The sequence below is a fragment of the Castor canadensis genome, chromosome 2 (genome assembly GCF_047511655.1).
Source record: "Castor canadensis chromosome 2, mCasCan1.hap1v2, whole genome shotgun sequence".
Classification (NCBI taxonomy): Eukaryota; Metazoa; Chordata; class Mammalia; order Rodentia; family Castoridae; genus Castor; species Castor canadensis.
Genome location: NC_133387.1, coordinates 144282245 through 144302373, shown reverse-complemented (window position 1 = coordinate 144302373; position 20129 = coordinate 144282245). Strand labels below are relative to the sequence as shown.

General features: G+C 35.0%; 1 protein-coding gene across 1 annotated transcript in view; it reads right to left on the bottom strand.

Moving 5' to 3' along the window:
- Unc13c (unc-13 homolog C) overlaps window positions 1–20129 on the bottom strand; it is a 541194-nt gene that overhangs the window by 104714 nt on the left and 416351 nt on the right. Inside the window, exons 22-23 of the mRNA XM_074065986.1 lie at window positions 17978–18055; window positions 13327–13404 (exon numbers count right to left, since the gene is read on the bottom strand). Of these exons, the coding sequence (XP_073922087.1) occupies window positions 13327–13404; window positions 17978–18055 (156 nt within the window). The remainder of the gene's footprint in view (window positions 1–13326; window positions 13405–17977; window positions 18056–20129) is intronic.

The following is a 20129-nucleotide window of genomic DNA, read 5'->3' as shown; positions in this document are numbered from 1 at the left end:
TTCTCTTCAGCTATAACCAGTTATAGGGTGGTGAGTCAGAACGATAATGAGGTAGTGCACATTCATACATATATGTATATAAAAGTATCCTGAGATTGGTACTCAACCAACCTAACATATCATCGCTCCCTAATGTTTAACAAAGAAGACGTGTGTTCTCTTAAGTCCTAGAGAACTGGATGTTTATAATTTCTTGTTATTGCCATAATGCCAACTTTAACTTTGTTTCACCTGGGTAAAAATGTCGGGGAAAAGGAAATGAGGGATAAGTCCTCCTATTTGGTTTTATCCAGGCTCCCCAGTCCCTGCAGACACAGAGGTAGCTCTTTACCTGCAGCTCCACCCCCTCCAAGGAAATGGCTTTAGAAAGTAGAGTTAATTTTTTTCCCCAAAGACAGGGTAGAGTTGCTTCTTGTTTAAAACATGTATCTGTTTTTATTATTATTATTATTATTATTATTCACATGTGCATATATTATTTGGGTCATTTCTTTTGTTTGCACACTGATTCAGATAATAACTTTAAAGTCATATAAAAATGGTTACACGGACCATTTGATAAAGAGTGATGCTATTTTGCCATAAAATTAGTTCAGTCTACCTTAAGTACTTTGTAAATAGATATATCTCATCAAATAATTGGTTAACTTGAAAATCTGCAACTGTCAAACTACAGCAATTTAAACATTTGATAAATTTTAATTTTTTGATAGACATGTCTGTTTCTAAAGAGGTACAGGCAGAATGCTTCTGTCATAGGAGAATAAAAAGCGAAAAAAAGTGAATCCTTTTGCTTTTAGTTTTTATTTTATATAACTAATACTGTCATAATAGGCATAGTAATTCTGGGGCTAATTCTGTGTCTCTTGTCATTTGTAGGGTTTTTGAGAATAATAAGCATAAATGTACTTATCTAATTAAAAGACAATATTGTTAGACAGCAAAATTACCAATACTTGAACTCTGCATTTCTTTATATGCCCAAATTGAGGAACAATTTGAGCATATAAACTCTCTAAAGTTTTAAGAAAATAATAGATTGGGATGTGAGAACTCATTGCCTAAGTTATCAGTAGCATAGTTTAAAAATTACTGGTTACTTTGAAAGGTATAAAAGCAACCTAATATTGTCATAAATCTTTACCAATTAGATTAGTTATGTCAGTGGTACAGCATAAAACTGAACTCAAACTTCATTGTTATATAAAATTATTATGAAAAGTAAAAAGCAAGAAGAAAAAATTCAAAAGTCACAATTTATACTTTCATTCTAAATTAGAACCGAATTAGCACGTGTACCTGAACAACTGTATTGACTGGCTAAATAAATTAAGGTTCCATGTAAAAAGGAATATACTTACTCAAAATTTAAGGATAATGAGTCAAATTCTGAATTTATATTAAAGCTACCCTAATGGATTTCATCCAGACTTTATGAAGAGTTTGGGAACTATAAACTCAAGGCTGGCAAAGTATAGCTTTTTAGTTTTTCTTATTATTTTTATTGCTTTAACAGTACTGGGTTTTGAACTGAGAGCTTTGTGCTTGTGAGGCAGGTACTCTACCACTTGAGCCACACCTCCAGCCCTTTTTACTCTGGTTATTTTGGAGAAAGTGCCTTGCTTTTTGCCCAGGTTGGCCTGGACCATGATTCTCCTATTTTAAGCTTCCTGTGTAACACCACACCCAGTTTTTTTCCACTGAAATAGGGTCTTGCTGACTTTTTTTTTTTTTTTGTCCTGGGCTGGCCTGGAACCAGGATCCTCCCCGTCTCGTCTTCCCACATAGCTGAGATGATAGATATGCATCATTGTGCCCAGCTATTGGTTGAGATGGGGTCTCATGAACTTTTTATGCTCTGATTGGCCTGGAACTGCAATCTTCCCTATCTCAGCCTCCTAACTAGCTAGGATTATAGGCATGAACCACTCATGCACAGCTGGTAAAGTGTAGTTCTAATGAGCAGAATAAGCCTTAATTTTATACAGGTAGTAACTGAACTTTTATACCATTGAGATATTTTATACTGTTGAGCTATGGTGATATAACTTATCTGAGGTAGCTAGCAAGTGAAAAGTCTTTTAAGTTCTTTTTCCATGAGAGTCACTTTTCCTTTACAATACAATTTGCTTATTACACACTTTTGCAAATCTTCCCTCACTGTCCTTTCCTCCAGGCAATTAGCAGCTCTTGTCTCTGCATTGTGTCTTTTCCTACTGTTGTGGATATCATGCTCTCTTAAAATCATTTTCTTATAAATCTCTCTCTTCCACAGAGCTATATCTTTGTTCTAGTCCCAATGCCCTGCAAGCTTAGGCTTTTAACAAATGTTCTAGGAAGGAAGCGAGGACAGACAGAGCATGAAAATTTCCCTCACAGGAGCAATCCTGACCATCAGAATGCTGCTTCTTCTTGGACTGACACTTTGCATTGACTATTAATAGGACACTTTTGCTCTTAAAATCTTTTATTCTTTAGCCACCATATCTTCTGGAATACCAAGTTAGTCTTTGCTTCAAATGTTTGTCTTATTGCCAGATTTTGCCCTGATATTTGTTTAGTTCAGAAATTTTGGTTACCATACCAACTCTGCATGTGTTTCTGTTTTGTTTTCCTAGTGTGGCTGTTTTCCCTATGGATCTCATGAGAATATAGGTTCTTTCATTCTTTTATAGCATTAGTTGTTAAACTGATCTCAAGCTCTTGCTAGAGTTATAGCTAGTGGGTTGCAATGTGGCATTGAAACTCTTAAGATACCTCAGTACAAACTCTTATAAAATTGAGTTTGCATGAAAAGAAGCTAAAGATCTTTAGTACGAAGTTTATTTCTTCTTCATAGTATTTATTACTATCTCATTTTCCTTCTTTTCTATAGGTTACCAGACCTCCCTGCTTCATGTTCAGCTCATCAGTTTTAGGGTGCTGTTATCCTATCATCTACAGAAATGCAGCAGTGGAAGGAAGATCACTTCCTAGTCCTTATTGTCCAAGGAAATGGGTCCAAGATTTATTAATTTGACAGGTGGGTTCACCCTTTTCAATATTTTTGCATTAAATCCTTTAATATTTTTACATTAGCTCTTTTAACATTTTTTTCAATTAAATCCTTTAATAAATGCAAATTTCATCATCATTTCCATGAAAATGAGAGCCTCAGTTTCCTGAAAGACTATTCAACTTGAGGTCTTGGGTCCTTCCATTGGATTTTGATTTATTGACTATCCCTTTGTCTTTATCTTGACTCACTATATTATTAATTCTGCTTCCAGGTCCTATAAATATGTTCCAATAGCATTTATGTTAACATTTTAAAAAAGGGAACAAATAATGAAAGAAAAGTCAGACTTATTTGGAACTACCTTCTTTCTGACATCTAGCTAATATTTGGCCCGTATCTTCTCTAACGGCCATTTTCCCGAGTCTGGTTTGGGATTTTCACAATGTTCCTTTATGTTCAACAGTGTAAGATTTGAGTCTTGTGTTTAGACCTTCTTTTATATTGATCCATTCATTTCCTTAAATTTCTTCCTAAGAAGTGAATTTTCTACATTCCACAAATTTTGATAAGATGTATGCTCATTTGTATGACTTCTGAAATATGGAAATTCCTATTCAGAATTCTCTTGTTCTTCAAACTGCTCACAACATAAGTACAAAACTTGTCCACACCCTTATCTCTTACACATTCATTAGTTACCTTCAGTGTGAATTCTGCTTTGGATGCACCATTGAACTGTTCAACACAGGTCCCAGTAATCTCTTAATTGCCAAATTCAGTGACCTTATTTATCCCACTCAGACCCATTAATACTAATATTAGTGTCCTTCAGTTTTATCTTTATAAGCATCTTCTTGTTCTATACTCTTTCCTTGAGCAATCAGATTCAGGTCTATGACTTCAACTACCACCCATATGCAAATAACCCCAAATCTATTGTCTGCAGCCTTGGTCACATGCATCAGCATGTGTTTATCTTCTCAAGTGCCTATGAGACTTTTCCATTTTCATGGTTCACATATGCCTCAGTCAGAGCATAAAATGGAATTTATTACCTTGTCACCCTGAATTTATTTTTTTCTTCTTTTCTCTGATTTGGTTAATGACATACAATTGTTTAAGGCAGGGATGTGAACGTCATCTTTAATTTCCATAGTCTATATTTACTTGGATATCAAATATGATTGATAATTTCTGAAATGTTCCCTCCATCTGTCCTGTCCTCTTCACTTCCTGATTCAGTATTTTTCTCATGTAGTTCATTATAATCAGCTTCAAGTTGCATCACTGTTTCTCTTTTCAGGCTCCTAATTGTTGTTTCCAGAATTGTTTTTACAAATTCAAGTCTGACCTTAGCAACACTTAAGCCAGCTTTCACTAGGGAAGGATTTCAAGCAATTTCTCATGATCTTATCTGGGCTGTTATTTTGTAAAGATTAATGCACTGCAACTTTTCTATTTATGAGCATCTACTCTTTTATAAGGACTAGTTCAATTCATATTGAGAGATCTGTGAGAATTCCCTACTGAATCCAGCATTAGGGTAATGTCCCTGAAATGCTCTAAATCACTTTGTAGAACTGTGAAATCCATTTGGTTACTATAAAATGTTATCAGAAATAAAATACATTGTCCTTTTTCTATTGTAAAGAAATGTGTCCCAGGCCAACAATGCTACTGTGTTTTGCTATTATTGTTTGCTTCTTTTAAAAGTTTGGGGAGACCGCTCTTCAAGAACTTATAGTCCATATTCAGAGACAGACTATGGCATATACCATATCACATTCGGAGTTGCATGAATGTTATGCTGGAAGCATCCATTATCAGGTATAAGTTCATGCGTCTAACTTTCTGATTTCAAAGAGTTGAACCATCTCAGTAGCAGTCTCCCGTTGTAATTAAAGAATAGGCAGTGACTCTGTCATTGCGCCTCAAATCAAAGGTATGCTAAGTTAGTTCCTTCAGCCTAGACAACTAAAGGGGAAAAAAAGATGGCTTTGTCTTTTGAAACTCGTTCCTGTAGTTTTGAGTTAAAGAATATATAGCAAAATTTGGATTTTTCTATTTCAATTTCTCTGTACTATTTTTCCTTGAGCTACATTTTCCAGCTTACCTGGGTGACATGACATCAATCTCTCTTATTTAAAAACATCTCTTCCCTTCTACACCACATACACCTTCCTTCTAATTTATGGGTTGCTAACAGGGTTCTTGTCCTTATAACTACAGAATTTTAGAACATGGTTCAACTTTCTTCTTTTTACTGGTGAGAAAAACCAGGCCCCAGATAATACGTTATGGTTTTGGAGTCGCATGGACACAGAATAGCAGCACATTTACAAGCTATTTTCTCTGAAGCAATTTCCTTCTAAAAAATGTTCATTAAGATAGGAAAAATTCCCAAGTATAATTTGACAGGAAGGTAGAGCTTACTAGTTGTATCTAATGGCTGACCAATGGTAAAAATGTACCAAGTAGGAATAGAGTAGAAACAGAACAAATGAGATACTTCAGAATTTTATTCTATGAATACTGACTTTTTGTCCATGCCTATTCTTGTTTTCCCATTTGGCTGCATTCATCATGAAGTACTCTGCACCAATGTGAATACACCTTCAATTAACTGAATTCAGTGATGAGGACAGAATACTCTCAGAGAACTGTTTCATGAGGTGACTTAGGACTATTCTGTCAAGCAGTAGAAAAGGAAGAACTTATGGGGTTTAAGAAGTTAAATCTTAGAAATGGGGCGGGGGCAGAGGAGAGGCTGATAAATGGGTGCAATGTAAGTTCTGATGTTCTATTGCTCAGTGGGGTGAATATAATTAACAACATTGCATTATATTTCACAATAACTAGAAAAGAGGATTTTGAAGAAATGATAAGCCAGGTGCGGTGGCTCATGCCTGTGATCCTAGCTACTCAAGAGGCAGGCATCTGGAGGATTGCAGTTTGAGGCCAGCCGGGCAAAAAGTTAATAAGACTCCCATCTCAATAAAAAGCTGGAATTGGTGGTGTGTGCCTGTTATCAGAGTTACAAGGGAGGCACAGACAGGAGTATTGGCACAAGGCTCTGAGTTCAAACTTCAGTACTACCACAAAAAAATTAAGGTGATGAATATGCTAATTATCCTAATTTGATCATTACAATGTATACATGAATCAGAATATCACATTGAACTCTACAAATATGTACAGTTATTATGTATCAATAAAACCTAAATATAATATAGATTGAAAAAAGGAAAAAATAAGAAAGCATATTTTGCTGTTGACTGCACTGATTTATGATGTGTTAGGGCAGGCATAAGCAACACAAGGTGATCATGACAAAACAAGGAAGTGGAATTTGCATAGATAATGGCATCTAAAGTGTGACTCTATTTCTCTCCCTCCTGGCACATAACTGCTCTCTTTAAGTTTTCTAAGGTTCAGAGAGAGGTTAGTCTAAAAAAGAGACCTGGCAGCATGTGAGTGACCCTATGATCTCTAGAATACTCTGGAGAATAAGGTTAACAAGCTGCACTTGCCTGGGTCTGTATTTCATTCTGACATGGAATGCAGCCCTTGAACCTCCCAATCTCCTCGGGTAGCACCTTTTCTTAATTTCATAAGCTTAGCTGTTAAGCCCAGCTTTATGTGGTAGTAGTGCTGGATTGTGAGTCATATTTATTAAATTCCCTCAATTTAAGTTGTCTTTTAAGTCCTTGTATTGTCTTATTTTCCATTAAATCCAATTTGTTAACTCTAATTGCAAAAAATGGTTAGGAAGAGAAGGAAACCAGGTAATATCTATACAAATAGAAGGCCAACACTTCAGACATTCAATTCTGCTCCTAACCAGGTGCTATGAAACTAAAAATAACTTGTTGTGCTTACTTAATGCAGTCAAATGACATCTCACTTTTGAATTTTATCTATATAATAAGAACCTAGATGTTTGAGTTTATTCTGATTATTGAAGGATACAACATAATAATGATTTTTGTTAGAGGAATTTTTCAAAGTTTAGAAAATTATTTTAAAAAGGTAAAATTATTTTACCTTTTTAATTGTTATGACTCACCAAATGAACTTTAAATTTTTTTGTGGGGAGGATCTGTATCTTAGCGCTTATTGTATCTCTGGTGCTTAATAAAATTTACAGCATGAAATAAGTGCTCAGTAAATATATATGTGTGTTAAATGAAAAGATGAAGAACCGAATTCTGTCCTTATTCTCCACCTGCACTGACCTGTGTTTTCCTAGAGCAGTCAGTACTGAGGGGAGGAGATGCTTAAAGTGGACCAGGGAGACATGGGCATAAGGCTCTGAGTGTCTCTTTTACTAAGTGCTGAAAGGAATCTTTGCTCTGTTGTTTTACAATCTCTTATTCTTTATAACCTCCATAAGGCTAATGACATTTAAGAATTTTTTATCTCCTCCCTCAACTCCTGCCCCCTGCAGATATAATAAAATATAAGTAGGCAAAAAATGAATATTTAACCTTTGTACTTTACAATGTTTTTAAATTGCTTTAGGAGACAATTTAGAACTGAAAGCAAGATACAATGTAACTAAATGAATTGTCTGTTTTAACTATATCTAATACATGCTTTAAATTTTACTTAATTCTATAGTTCATCTCATAGTTGCAAAAAAAGACAAAAAACATCAGATTGATCCATATTAATTTATTTGTTATGAGTGATATCTCTATTTACATTAAAGCAAAAAGATGAGATAGATCATCTCAAACCTAAACGTAGTGCTTTGCTTTTTGAAAATTATAAAATACTACTTTTAAATATTTTTTGGCAGTACTGGAGTTTAAACATAGGGCCTGGCACTTGCTAGGCAGGTGCTCTACCACTTAAGCCACATCACCAGCTCTATGTGCCTTTAGTTATTTTTCAAATAGGGTCTCAAATTTATGCCCAGTCTAGCCTGGACTGTCTTCCTCCTATTTATGCCTCCTGCATGGCTGACATTGAACCATGACCCTCCTGATCTCAGCCTCATGAGTAGCTAGGATTACAGGCTTGAGCCAGCCTTTAAATAAGATCACATATAACAGTCAGCATTAAGTGTGCAATTTTTTTAAATTCTAGGTTTTTGTATAAGACTGCAAAATGGCCACCTACATCTTGGGGATTATTGTATTCATTCATACAAATAGATGCCTGAGCTATTATATGCTGTCTCAGTGTCTACTCAAGCACATTGAATCAAGATTGAAGAAAACAGAAAGTAGGCTGGTAATAGCGATGCACAGATAAAGTGGTATTCTGTGCTATTTTTTAATTACCTTGTTCCTGTTCTACAAACATAGAACAGCAATTCTTACTGTTTCCAAACCAGTAAAATCAGCATTATGTGGGATTTTGTTACAAATGCAAATCTTGTGGCCCTGCCCTTGACCTACTGAATCAAACACTCTGTGGGTGGAGCTCAGCTGTGTAATAAGCTTACCTCGTGGCTCTGATGCACATTGTAACTACCACCATGGAGCATTTTTTTCCATTAAAGCAGTGAGTGTTAATCCCTGGTTGACTCAGCACACATAATGTTGCTAGGGTAGTACCAAGTGGAAGATGACAGAGGTTCATTTCTGTGTGGGGTTGCCTAGCTAATGACCAAGTCCATATGGCTACTAGATTTTGCAAAGAATTTATTTATTTATTTTTATTTTTATTTTTTCTTTTTCTTTTATTATTCTTATGTGCATACAAGGCTTGGTTCATTTCTCCCCCCTGCCCCCACCCCCTCCCTTACCACCCACTCCGCCCTCTCCCTCTCCCCCCCCAATACCCAGCAGAAACTATTTTGCCCTTATTTCTAATTTTGTTGTAGAGAGAGTATAAGCAATAACAGGAAGGAACAAGGGTTTTTGCTGGTTGAGATAAGGATAGCTATACAGGGCATTGACTCACATTGATTTCCTGTGTGTGTGTGTTACCTTCTAGGTTAATTCTTTTTGATCTAACCTTTTCTCTAGTACCTGCTCCCCTTTTCCTATTGGCCTCAGTTGCTTTTAAGGTTCTGCTTTAGTTTCTCTGCATTAAGGGCAACAAATGCTAGCTAATTTTTTAGGTGTCTTACCTATCCTCACCCCTCCCTTGTGTGCTCTTGCTTTTATCATGTTTGCAAAGAATTTAAATGAACTACATACCACACTTTTTGGGCAGTCAAGTGCAATTTCTAATTGACACATCAAATTTGTTATTAGAAATTAAATGTGATCTAGATATGCATCTTAAAAACAAAAGAATTGAGCTGCTCATTAAAATGTACACATGTAGGACAGTGGGACCATGTTTCAGACTCCTTGTCCCTATTCTGCCTAAATATATGTGAAAGTTATGCTTAGCACCATGAGATGGGTCAGGAGAGTCAATCACTTTTGATACATATCAGTAAAAATCGCATTACCATGGTCTGCTTCGTGATTAAAAAAAATGAGAGAATTTAGCTCAACAAACACTTCTTTTCCCCTAAGCATATTAATAAGGACTAACTTCTAGTGTTTGAAGTCCTGTCAATACTTATTAGCCCTATGGAAAAAGCATAAATTCTACCTTTTGAAATGACTGTATCACAATAGTATGAAGAAATAATGCATTTTTTTGCTTATATAGCAAAGTCATAATTCTTTCTAGCCAATTACTAAATTTTGTAGAGTTTCAAAACCAATATTATGATTTCCTGAAAAGATATTAAATTTTGGATGCTTCAACTTTCTTTTTCATGTATTTATTCAAATTAGATTGCAGATCAAGAAAATATTCATATGCCCTTTCCAAGGGCTGTGCCAATATGTTTCTGTAACAAAATGAATACAAACTAAATATTTATTTACAATTCACATATACAGAGTTAAAGAAGTGATTAAGATACTAAAATAAACAAAGATCATACATAGAGTTACTTCTGAGCAATTTGAATTGTTACAGGATGCAAATAATCACTTACCAACGGATGAAGTGGCATCCTGGTAATGACTGCTGTCACTGAGAGACAGGTGACACCATATAGGGACAGTGGTATAACTGAATCACTTCTGGCTCAAGTTGCATCATAATACGGGGTGGCAATTTTATCTGTCTCGTCAGCGATTCTCAACACTGTATGCACATCAAAAATGACTCTGGACCTCATTTATAACAGTTACTTTTTCCTCATGGTTTATGAAACTTATTTTTTGGTGAGGAATCAGAATTTTACGTGAAAATATGCTCTTAATTTATATGCAGGGGAGCATGTTGGAAAATCACTTTATAGGAGACGAAATTTGACTGGTTTTCTTTTCTCTTTTGATATATTTTTCTTACATAGAGCATTGGAAAAGAACTGTGTTGACATGGCCCATAGGACACTGTGCATGCAGTTGCTAATGACAGCTGCTCAAGTGACTACTTTTGAAGCCACTGTTAATATCATAATGAAAGATTGTCATCATGTTAGACAATGTTTCCATGCTGGACTCCACACAAAGAATGGATTTTTTCCACCAAAAAGCCCCAGATTTAAATAGTCCTGTTTCCAGAGGGAAAAGAGGCTAATCCTGTAAATACAGAGCAGCTGCCCTAACACGATGACCAGGTGACGGTGGTAGAGAGCTGCAATATCATGCAGCCATGCTTGCAAATGGCCAGCACTTTGCAATAGTGTCAGAGGCAAGCAATACTGTCGTGAGAAGCCAATGAAGAAACACACAGCAATTAAAATTATTTTGAGCAAATGCACAAGCAATCACTTGCTAATTAGATTTTCATAGCAAGATGTGCACATTCCAACACAGATGGTGGGGGACAAAGTAATAAATTCCTAAAAGAGGAATAATAGGGCCTGAACTGGAAAGTTTCCCTTAGCAATATCAGTGAAAGTTTTATAAACAGTTCCACTGTGAGAAAGAAACTGGGAATTAGTACTGGTTCCACACTGTATAACTTTTAAAAGGCCAATGAACATGTCTGTTCCAAGTGTTGCATGTAATTTTCATATGAAACGGTGAATCTTGTCACGCTCAATAAAATCCCTTTTCATCTTTATAAAAGCCCCAAGTTAAAGAAAAGATTTAAATAATGGCATATGCAGACAACTGCATTGGAGGGAATCTGCCTATTATTTTGAGATTCTGATGCCTCGAGTATGATGAATATAACAACCAACGACTTTAACCTAATTCTGGATTAATTAAGTTTATTTCTGCTTAACTTCTGCAACTTGTACTTGGGTTCAAGTCTTACTTTTTTCCCAATGTTTCATCAATCCCTATGCTGGTGCTAACTAGTCCTGCTTAAAAAGACACAAGAGATTAAAATGGAGAAAAGAGATACAGATCACAAAGAAAATACAGGGAGGAAGAGATGAAAATATATAAATGTGGAAAGCTGGAGTTGATGTTATCCAATGGATTACATAGTCAGAAGCCAAGCCTTAAATTTTATTGCACTCCTTTATTTAATTGAATTTTCCATGTGAATTGTGTAGCAGGAACTTACAAATAGACCTTGTATGAGTTATAAAGGGAGAAAGCTCCAAGCTCTGTTTTTCTGTCTTCATCATTTTCTCTGGTAAATAGAGTAGTTTTGAAGTAGTCACTTATTTGAAACTAAATTTATTATGTGAAACATGTAAATTTTTAAACTGGTAACTTTATCTGAAATAAGAATCCATTTCTGACTGATGTACAAGCTGCCTTACAACATGTTTAGTTAGCAGGTGACTCGACCTGTACAGTTTCCCTTGAATCCAGGCCTGATTTGTCTGTTTGGTCTGTCTTTTCTGATTTGTCTGGCTAACACTCATCTCAGCAATACATTACCCAACAGAGAATTCAGACATAGAAGAGTATGAAATACTAGGATAGCATGTGGAGAAGTGTCTAGAAATACGACATTTGAAATATAACTTCATTCTTAAGTGATTTCTGGTTTTTAAATTCACTGAATTTCTGAGATAGGATTTCCCAAAAGAAATCAGTAATTTCTTTACTACTTTCAAAACTTTAAAGTGGACTTAAAAGTCTGAATATAAAACATCACTAAAATTCAAAAGGGAATCTCAAATTATGATCCTCTATTGCTTGTGTTCCCCTAGTTCAGTAGGTGAATCCTAAAATGAGATTGCTGCCCTCAAACCTTGCAATAGGCATTAGCCCACTTTGGGGAATGAGGCCCTGTTTTATTCAAATTAAACTGAGACTTCAATTGAAGCACAGCTCATAAAAGTTCATTTTTTAATGTTTTGCACTACACATGTACTCTAGTGCTCCTTATTTGTAGGATGCTAAATAGAAACTCCATTTTTTTTAAAACTAAAAATGAAAACAGACATTGGTGGTGGTTGTGGGGCATCCAAATATCTCCTTAGAGTCAAAAGCATTACCCATGAAGAGCCAATATTAAGAAAGAGTTGACAGACTCACAAATTTAGAAATAAAAGGGACATTTATTTTGACCTAGCTTTACATATGTGTTCTGCCTCTCACCACATAATGTAAGTAATGTACATAAATTAATCTTTAGCAGAAATATGCACACTTTCTTAACATAGCTGCCCTTGGGATTGTTTCATCGATGGGAGGTGGATTTGGGAGAATCCCTACTTCATGATACTCACGCTCAGCACCTTCTCAGTCCTTTAATTCCCAAATGCTCACAAACATTTGTGAAAAAGAAAAGACCCTGGCAAGCAGGAAGAGGCAGGTGCACAGCTAATGTTTCTCTCTTTGCCTGATCCAAATAAGCAAATGAGAGTAAGTAGGAAGTGCTATGGTCTTCAAGTGTAGGGAGGAAAAAACAGCCAGCTAAAGTGTAAGATGCTTACTATCACAAACCTCATAAGAGAATCTTTCTCCTTCCTTCTTCTGTTCATGGAATTGTAAGCCAAAGATGTTGGACAGAGACATGACACATTACAGACAACACAAAACACGTTTTGACACAGCTTTCTTGATGTGAAAAATAAACCATTGATATATCCAAAACCATTAGTGCCACAAAACATATTTCAGAACACAAAATGACATTGTACCATACAATAAGAAAATCCATTTTATAGTAATTATCACATCATTAGCATATATACATATACATAATTGTGTATGCATGACTATCTTTATATATACATAACAAAAGGCTATCTCCCTCTTCTCATTCCATTTCTAAAGCATTCTGTTGTAGATAATAATCACCTTAATTGTTAATGGGATTTTAGATTATTACCACTTCCTGTTCATTAATAAATAACTTAGAAACTTAAGACATGTTCCATAGAAAAGCAGTATTTTGCTAATGATCTTTAAATATGTGTTTGTCCAATCCAGAAGTAAAACACTACTCACCTCTTTCCCTCCCATAGATTCAAACATTTTTTCCAGCTGGACCCGCAATTGCTGAATATTGTTCATCAAGATACAGGGCTTTAAATAAAGAAAATAATAAGAATATTGTGAATATTCTTTATATGTTTAAATAATCGAATGAGTTTAACTTAAAAATGGTAACATATAGCTATTGCTAATATCCTATTGCTTGCAGCTAATACAATAATTCTTCTATTTCAAATTATCATCACGTTTTTATTATTATTGCAGTACTGGGGTTCAAATTCATGGCAGCATACTTGCAAGGCAGTTGCTTAAGACATGCTTCCAACCCTTTTTGCTCTTGTTCCAACTAGTGATTGAGATGGGGTCTCACAAACTTTTTGACTGGATTGGCTTTGAACTGTGGTCCTCCTGATCTTGGCCTCCCAAGTAGCTAGGATTACAGGTATGAGTAAGGTCAAATTATAGTTGTTAATAGCTAAGTATGGAAAAGGAAAAATATCATGATTATTGTGAATTAAATTTAATAACAGCCACAATAAACCATTGGAGCCTTGGTTCCAAAGTTTCTTTTATCCTTAACATTATGACATTTCATGCATGCAAACTAACTGTATTCTGTTTTTAAAATTTTATTTTAAGAAAAATAGATTAAATTCTTCTTCTGCAAGTTCACTGTTTTAAAATCAAAACACCATCTGAAAACTCTAAATCAAGAAAACTAAAAGAAAATGAAAAGCACCTTTAATGGATTCTTTATCTGTAGATAAAGTATTATTCAGCTCCCATCATTCTCTAGGTCTAATTCAGGTTTCTCTTCCCATTTTCCCCTTTGCTTACTTGAATTGTATCTACCATTTCAGTTGGAGCTTTCCGACTTTCTGTCATTCACTTGGCACTTGTTTTAGATTTCTTTATATTTGAGTGGCTGTTCACTGTATCACCAAGTAGCTTTAAATACACTGAAAATGCTGCTGTGTCTTTTTCTTACTCGCAGTACTTTACATATAATATACGTTTAAAAGATAGTTCTTGACTTGTTACAAGAAGCCAAAGAGGCAGAAACAACAATGCAAAGATTTTTAAATTTGTGAAAGAATCAGATATGATTTTAGAATAGTAGAAACTAATGTCTAATTGAAAAAGAGAATTTGGAATAGTTACAGAATCATTTAATGGTTGCTGCATATTGATTCCAAAGAGCTGGTAGATCAAAGGCGGTGACAACAGACCAAGAAAGGAAAAGGGGTATGTCTTCCAAGTTGCTGGGAAATGAGCCAATAATGAATCAGAGTCACACAAAGGACTCGCAGGATGTCAGAGAGGTGCTAGCTCTCATCAGTGGAAAAATTTTATTATATTCTTAACCACAATTACTGACCTTTGAAAAACCATACTTGACTCTTCAAGTGACCACATCCTAACTTTGAATTATGAAAGTAATTTTAAACCTCTATTCTGTCCCTTCATTCCAGTCACTTGAATACTTTATTTTTAATGCAGATAACTGAAACTTATTCACCCTATAGGTCCTGATTCTGCAAGATGAATTGGAATGTCCCACAAATGATTCTGTTTCCCAGCCGTGATCTGAGCTACTTAATTTTACTCTTACTCCTTTCTATAGCAGATAAGGAAATTTTCAGATGATTCAACCTCTTAATCCAAAGTTTATAAACTGAACCAATAAATTTATTTTCACTGTAAAATAGGGTCATATTATTGGCTTGAATTTGGGCAATCTTACCAGAAGGGAAACCAAGGTCAAAATAAGACCTTGACTCATTAGAAGCAGGAAGGCTACGTGGGTGAAGGGTTTTAGCACTGGCTTCCCACAGCTTCAAGTTAGCTTGGCTCTTCTGCAATTATTGGATAATTGTACTCAAGCCTCTCTCTCTTTTTTTTTCTTTTTCTCTGATGCTGGAGATCGTGACCAAATCCAAGCCTCTGCACAAGCTAGGCAAAGCTTCTCCACTGAGCTACATGCATTACCTTGGTTTTTTGAGATAGGGTCCCCCTACACAGCTCAGTCTGGCCTGGAACTCTTGATTCTCTGGCATCAGCCTCCTGAGTACTGGGATTACAGGTGTGTGCAACCATGCCCAACCTCAAGCCTATCTTTATTAGCATGTATACCTGGACTCTAGTACTAGCTTCATAAATAAATGCCATGGGCAAGCCTTAATATAACCACTTCTGACAATAACAGGGTTACTAAGAACAAAATGAATCTAATCATGAAACAATTTTACTCTAACTCCATAGTAAGTTAAGGAAAGAAATACACTGTAAAAGGGAACATTAACCTAATTCAGTGGTGTTGCTTGTCCAGGTTAGTAAGATAAAATGATGTTTGAAGTCAAGTTGTATCTTCTATTTGTACATTTCTATTTCCTCTTATATTTTTAATTTGATCTCAATCTAGAATGGTTAGGCGTTTCAAATATGATGAATATGAAAGTTAGGTTTCTTTTTTTTTTCAGATGAGGGACATTTCTATATGACCGAAGTGTTTCTGAGTTGAAAGAGATAAAAAATTCAAAATAAAGTAATTCTTATTTAGATAATGATGCTTTTGTATCTTTTGGAATGTGAGAAAGATGGATAAGAATGTTTTAGCCCACTTCCAATTTAAAATGTTTCAATAGAAAAAAATATTGCCAGGCATGATGACTCATGCTTATAATCCCAGCTATATGGAAGGTGGAGATTGGGAGGATTGCAGTTCAAGCCCGGCCAGGGTAAAAAGTTGGCAACAACTAAATGTCTCAACAAATAAACTGGGCATGGTGGCACTTGTCTGTAATCTTAGGTAGGTGGGAGACAAAGGTAGGGTGATCTGGTCCCAGGCCAGTCCAGGCAAAAAGCAAGTCACTATCTAAAACATAACCTAACATAAAAAGGGTGAGAGGTGTGACTCACATGGCAGAGTGCCTACCTAGCAAGTACATAACCATGAGTTCAAACATCCATATACACATACACACACACACACAAATTCTGACATGGACATTTTGCTTACCTTTGTCTAGCTTTAAAAGTTTCTAACTTAATTTGCAGATGAAATAAATATATTACCTTACATATACTGAGAAATTTAAAATAAATGTCAATGCTCTTTATTCTCAAAATAAACGTATAACACTAGTTATATATACTCACACAAATGGACAAAAGTGTTTCTTAAGTTTGTCTCAACTGAAAGCATAAACAAAGTATTGAATTGGTTTTCTTTTTTAAAAGTTAAAATAACACTTTGTACTTAAGCAAGAGCATGGCTGGCCAAAATATCAATAATTAGGGAAGAAAAACTAAGGAAAGAGGAAGTTCTTGTGCTTTAATATTTGTAAGGGCTTTAGAAAAGCTATAAAAATTGATTTTGAAAAATCTGAAACATACAGAAAAATAAATAAATACTAATTTATGATTTTTATCTCAGGGTTTTAAACGTGAATTGTAATGCAGAATGACTACACCCAGTGTGGAAGTCTGCAGGGATTAATAAAAACTAATTTTACTTTCTGAATGACAAGAATTAGTACTTCATAGCCACTTGTAAGAATACTCATTTTGATCATCCTAATATAAATAGGATCTTTCCTGAAATTATAAAGCACTGTTCAGATTTCCAACGTAACCCTTTAGACATGAGCTATCTTTTTTCCTTCAATAGGTCAATACTCCATCTTATGTTTGAGTATTTTTGGTCAATAGCAGTTAGAAATCGTTGCTGAAATGTCTGGAAGTTGTAATAAAACTTCTGGGCAGCATATTAATTTAAGGGAAAGAGGAATCTTCTAGAACCTTCAAGAACTATCAGGGCTGACTTATCTTAATGAGCTGTCAGCAAGAGGTCAGTGGGATTTCAGCAGAAGAGCAGCAGATTTCCTTAGAATTCTCTTTTAAACTTGCCTGATAGTGAAAACTGACTTTTCAGAGAGGAAAAAATTTAAAAAACCTGTTTTCCTTTTAAAAATTCTTATACCCATTTTTAAATACCTTTTCTTTTCAGTGTTGCATTAAAAAAAATCCTTACAGTGTTGCAATATATTTCTCCTAATAGTACATATGGTAAATAAAAAGGCTCTCTCTTTCTATCATAAAATAACACTGATTATATTCCAAGTAACTTCAGTTTATCCTGCCTCTCTTTATGACTTTTACTGAGTAAGTCACAATAATGCTTTGGATTTTATAAGTATTTCCTCAGTCATAATAAAAACGTTATATTAATAATTCACAGTAGGAACCAGCATCATTTCACATACTATTCTTCTCAATTTATTTGAAAACTAAAAGACTAAATTATACTTATTTTAGTGTTGGTGCCCAAACAAAACTAGTTGGTTCAACACCCATTTAGTTTGTAAGTTCCTAGTTCTTAGCTCCAATATTTTATGAGTATGGGGTGTTTTATTTATCTTCATTTTGTTCCCTATCAACAGAGAAAATTCCAAGTAGCCCAGATAAAGGCAACTTTCAACCTTCCTGTGAATCCTGTATTGAAATCAGCACAAGACTGGTAGTGATGTTTTCAAACCATGCTATGATATTTCTTGTCATCCCATATAAAAACAGAAATAAATTATTTCCTTGCTTACTCAACATTGGAAAACACAACTCTCAACTGAGGGACATTTGAAAGTAGAGACAGATTTTTACTTACCACATTCTCCTTATCACAATATGAACTGAAATCACTTGACACGATTGCAGCATACTGGACTAACACTTTGTTGATAGTCTAAGAAACAAAGCATTGCGAAAAATATCCATGTAAGTATGCAATTTTTTTCCCTATACACTCTCTAGGCTACTGTTAAATTGGGCAAAGGTGCATCTTTTTTAGCTGGAAGAGCTTATAAACAGTGATTAAATCTGTATCTTTGTCAAAAGAAGAATCTTAAATTATTATAGGTAAATGGTAATTTGCCATAGTTCTGAGTATATTTGGAAGATATACAATGAAAATAGAATGAATTCAATCTATTTTAACACAATTTGATCCATCACAAAATTATTTCCTAATTGTACTGAGAAGATACATTGGTCATTTGTGGCAATCTCCTCTTTGCTAATAGCTAATCTCTAATGCACCCTCCACCTTTCTAAATATGTACTTAATCTTTGCATTCTCTCTCATGGGTTCTAGTGTCTAAAGTCTACTCTTTATTCACATCATACATTTGTGATGGTGGTCATTTTCTTAACTTTCTCTATTGTTCCTAAATACCTCATTTATAAGAGGGGTCAGATTATTTCTATATACATTACTTAGCATTGACTATTTTCAGTGACAAGGAATCACAGTACATGCTATCAGAAACCACTATTAAAATCTAAAAATTCAACTTTTGTCATGCTATCTCTACTCCTCAATACTTACTTATTAAGTTGTTTACTAATGCATTATTTGCTAAAATATTGCTTATTCACACCCTTTCTGCTGTCCTTTTCATCCAAATCCTACATTTTGCATCTCTAATAACTATTTCTGAGCCTAAGAATGACTTCTGCTTCCATTAATTATGCAAAACAAAGAAAAATGAACCAACCATGTTAATTAAATTTTATTGCAGTTATGTAAAGATAGATCAGTGAGTTTGCAAACTGCTGCTTTGACACATTGCTTGAAGTATCACAAGCCAAAATGTGGATATTTCCTCAAAAAGATGAAGCAACAATAACAGTAGAAATATGTCATCCTTTTTTATGGAAAAGCAAAAAGAAGGTTTTTATTTCCTTTTTTGTACAATATCTTTGTCTGAATTTTTTTAGAGGCTCAAAATCAGCTGGGAGAGAGATTTCAAAGCCTAAGCCAAAGAAGAAATGTTTAAATGTCTAAATTGAATCCACCAAATATGACTATGTACCTGCTTTATACACTTTTAAAATCACAGTGCAACTTGGAATAAGGGATAGTGTGTAGATGTAAAACTGATATTTTGTATCAAGGACACTGGGCCTTGAAAAATGTAAGATCTTATCGAGCAGCAAACCAATAAATCCAGGCGACAGATGGCTTTTCACACTGAAATATCTTCTAAATATGGCTCTTCACATTTTACTTTAGACATAATGCTGAATTACTTTGGGCTTCCTAAGGGGCACCCATTCATTTGTATATATGAATACTGCTCTCAGTTTACTGTTTCTTAATGACACTGTAAGCTGAAGGAATCACTTTACTCTATTGCAAAAATGAAAACACACAACTATACTCCTGTATGTGTTTAGATCTTACTGCTGCATCTCAGGCATTATAACTTAATCAGGATAAGGTTTGGATGGCACAAAAATCCCCTAACATCTGCTGAGTGACCGCTGGAACAGCCTGTTTATGTTTGTTTCTCTGGAGAAGAGAGGGGGATCTAGTCATTTATAATCATTCTCAACGAATCCATCGTGGTCTACCACTTGGCTCTACTTCATATGAAAACTCCAGTGCCTTGAATTTCTGCTTGGAGAAAAACAACACTGGTAGGTCACATCCACTAGCCTATAAATGCCAAAGGGTTGCAAACCAGGATGAACTGTGGGCAAAGAAAAGTGCACAGTCATATTGGACATAGGTTAAAATCATGTCCCCATCAGAGTTTCAGGTACACTGCTGCGATAGCCTTTAGGATTTCTTTACTAATGTACAAAGAGTACTTAAATGAGAAGGGAAAATGCCTGTTTTAGAGGCAAGCTCAAGTTCATTCTACTTTATTCAACAAAGCAAATATAAATAAGTAGTTTTTTATGACATGTCTCCTAACTCATTGGTTCTCAGAATGCAGTTCTGGGATCAACGGTATCATAAACAGCACCTGGAA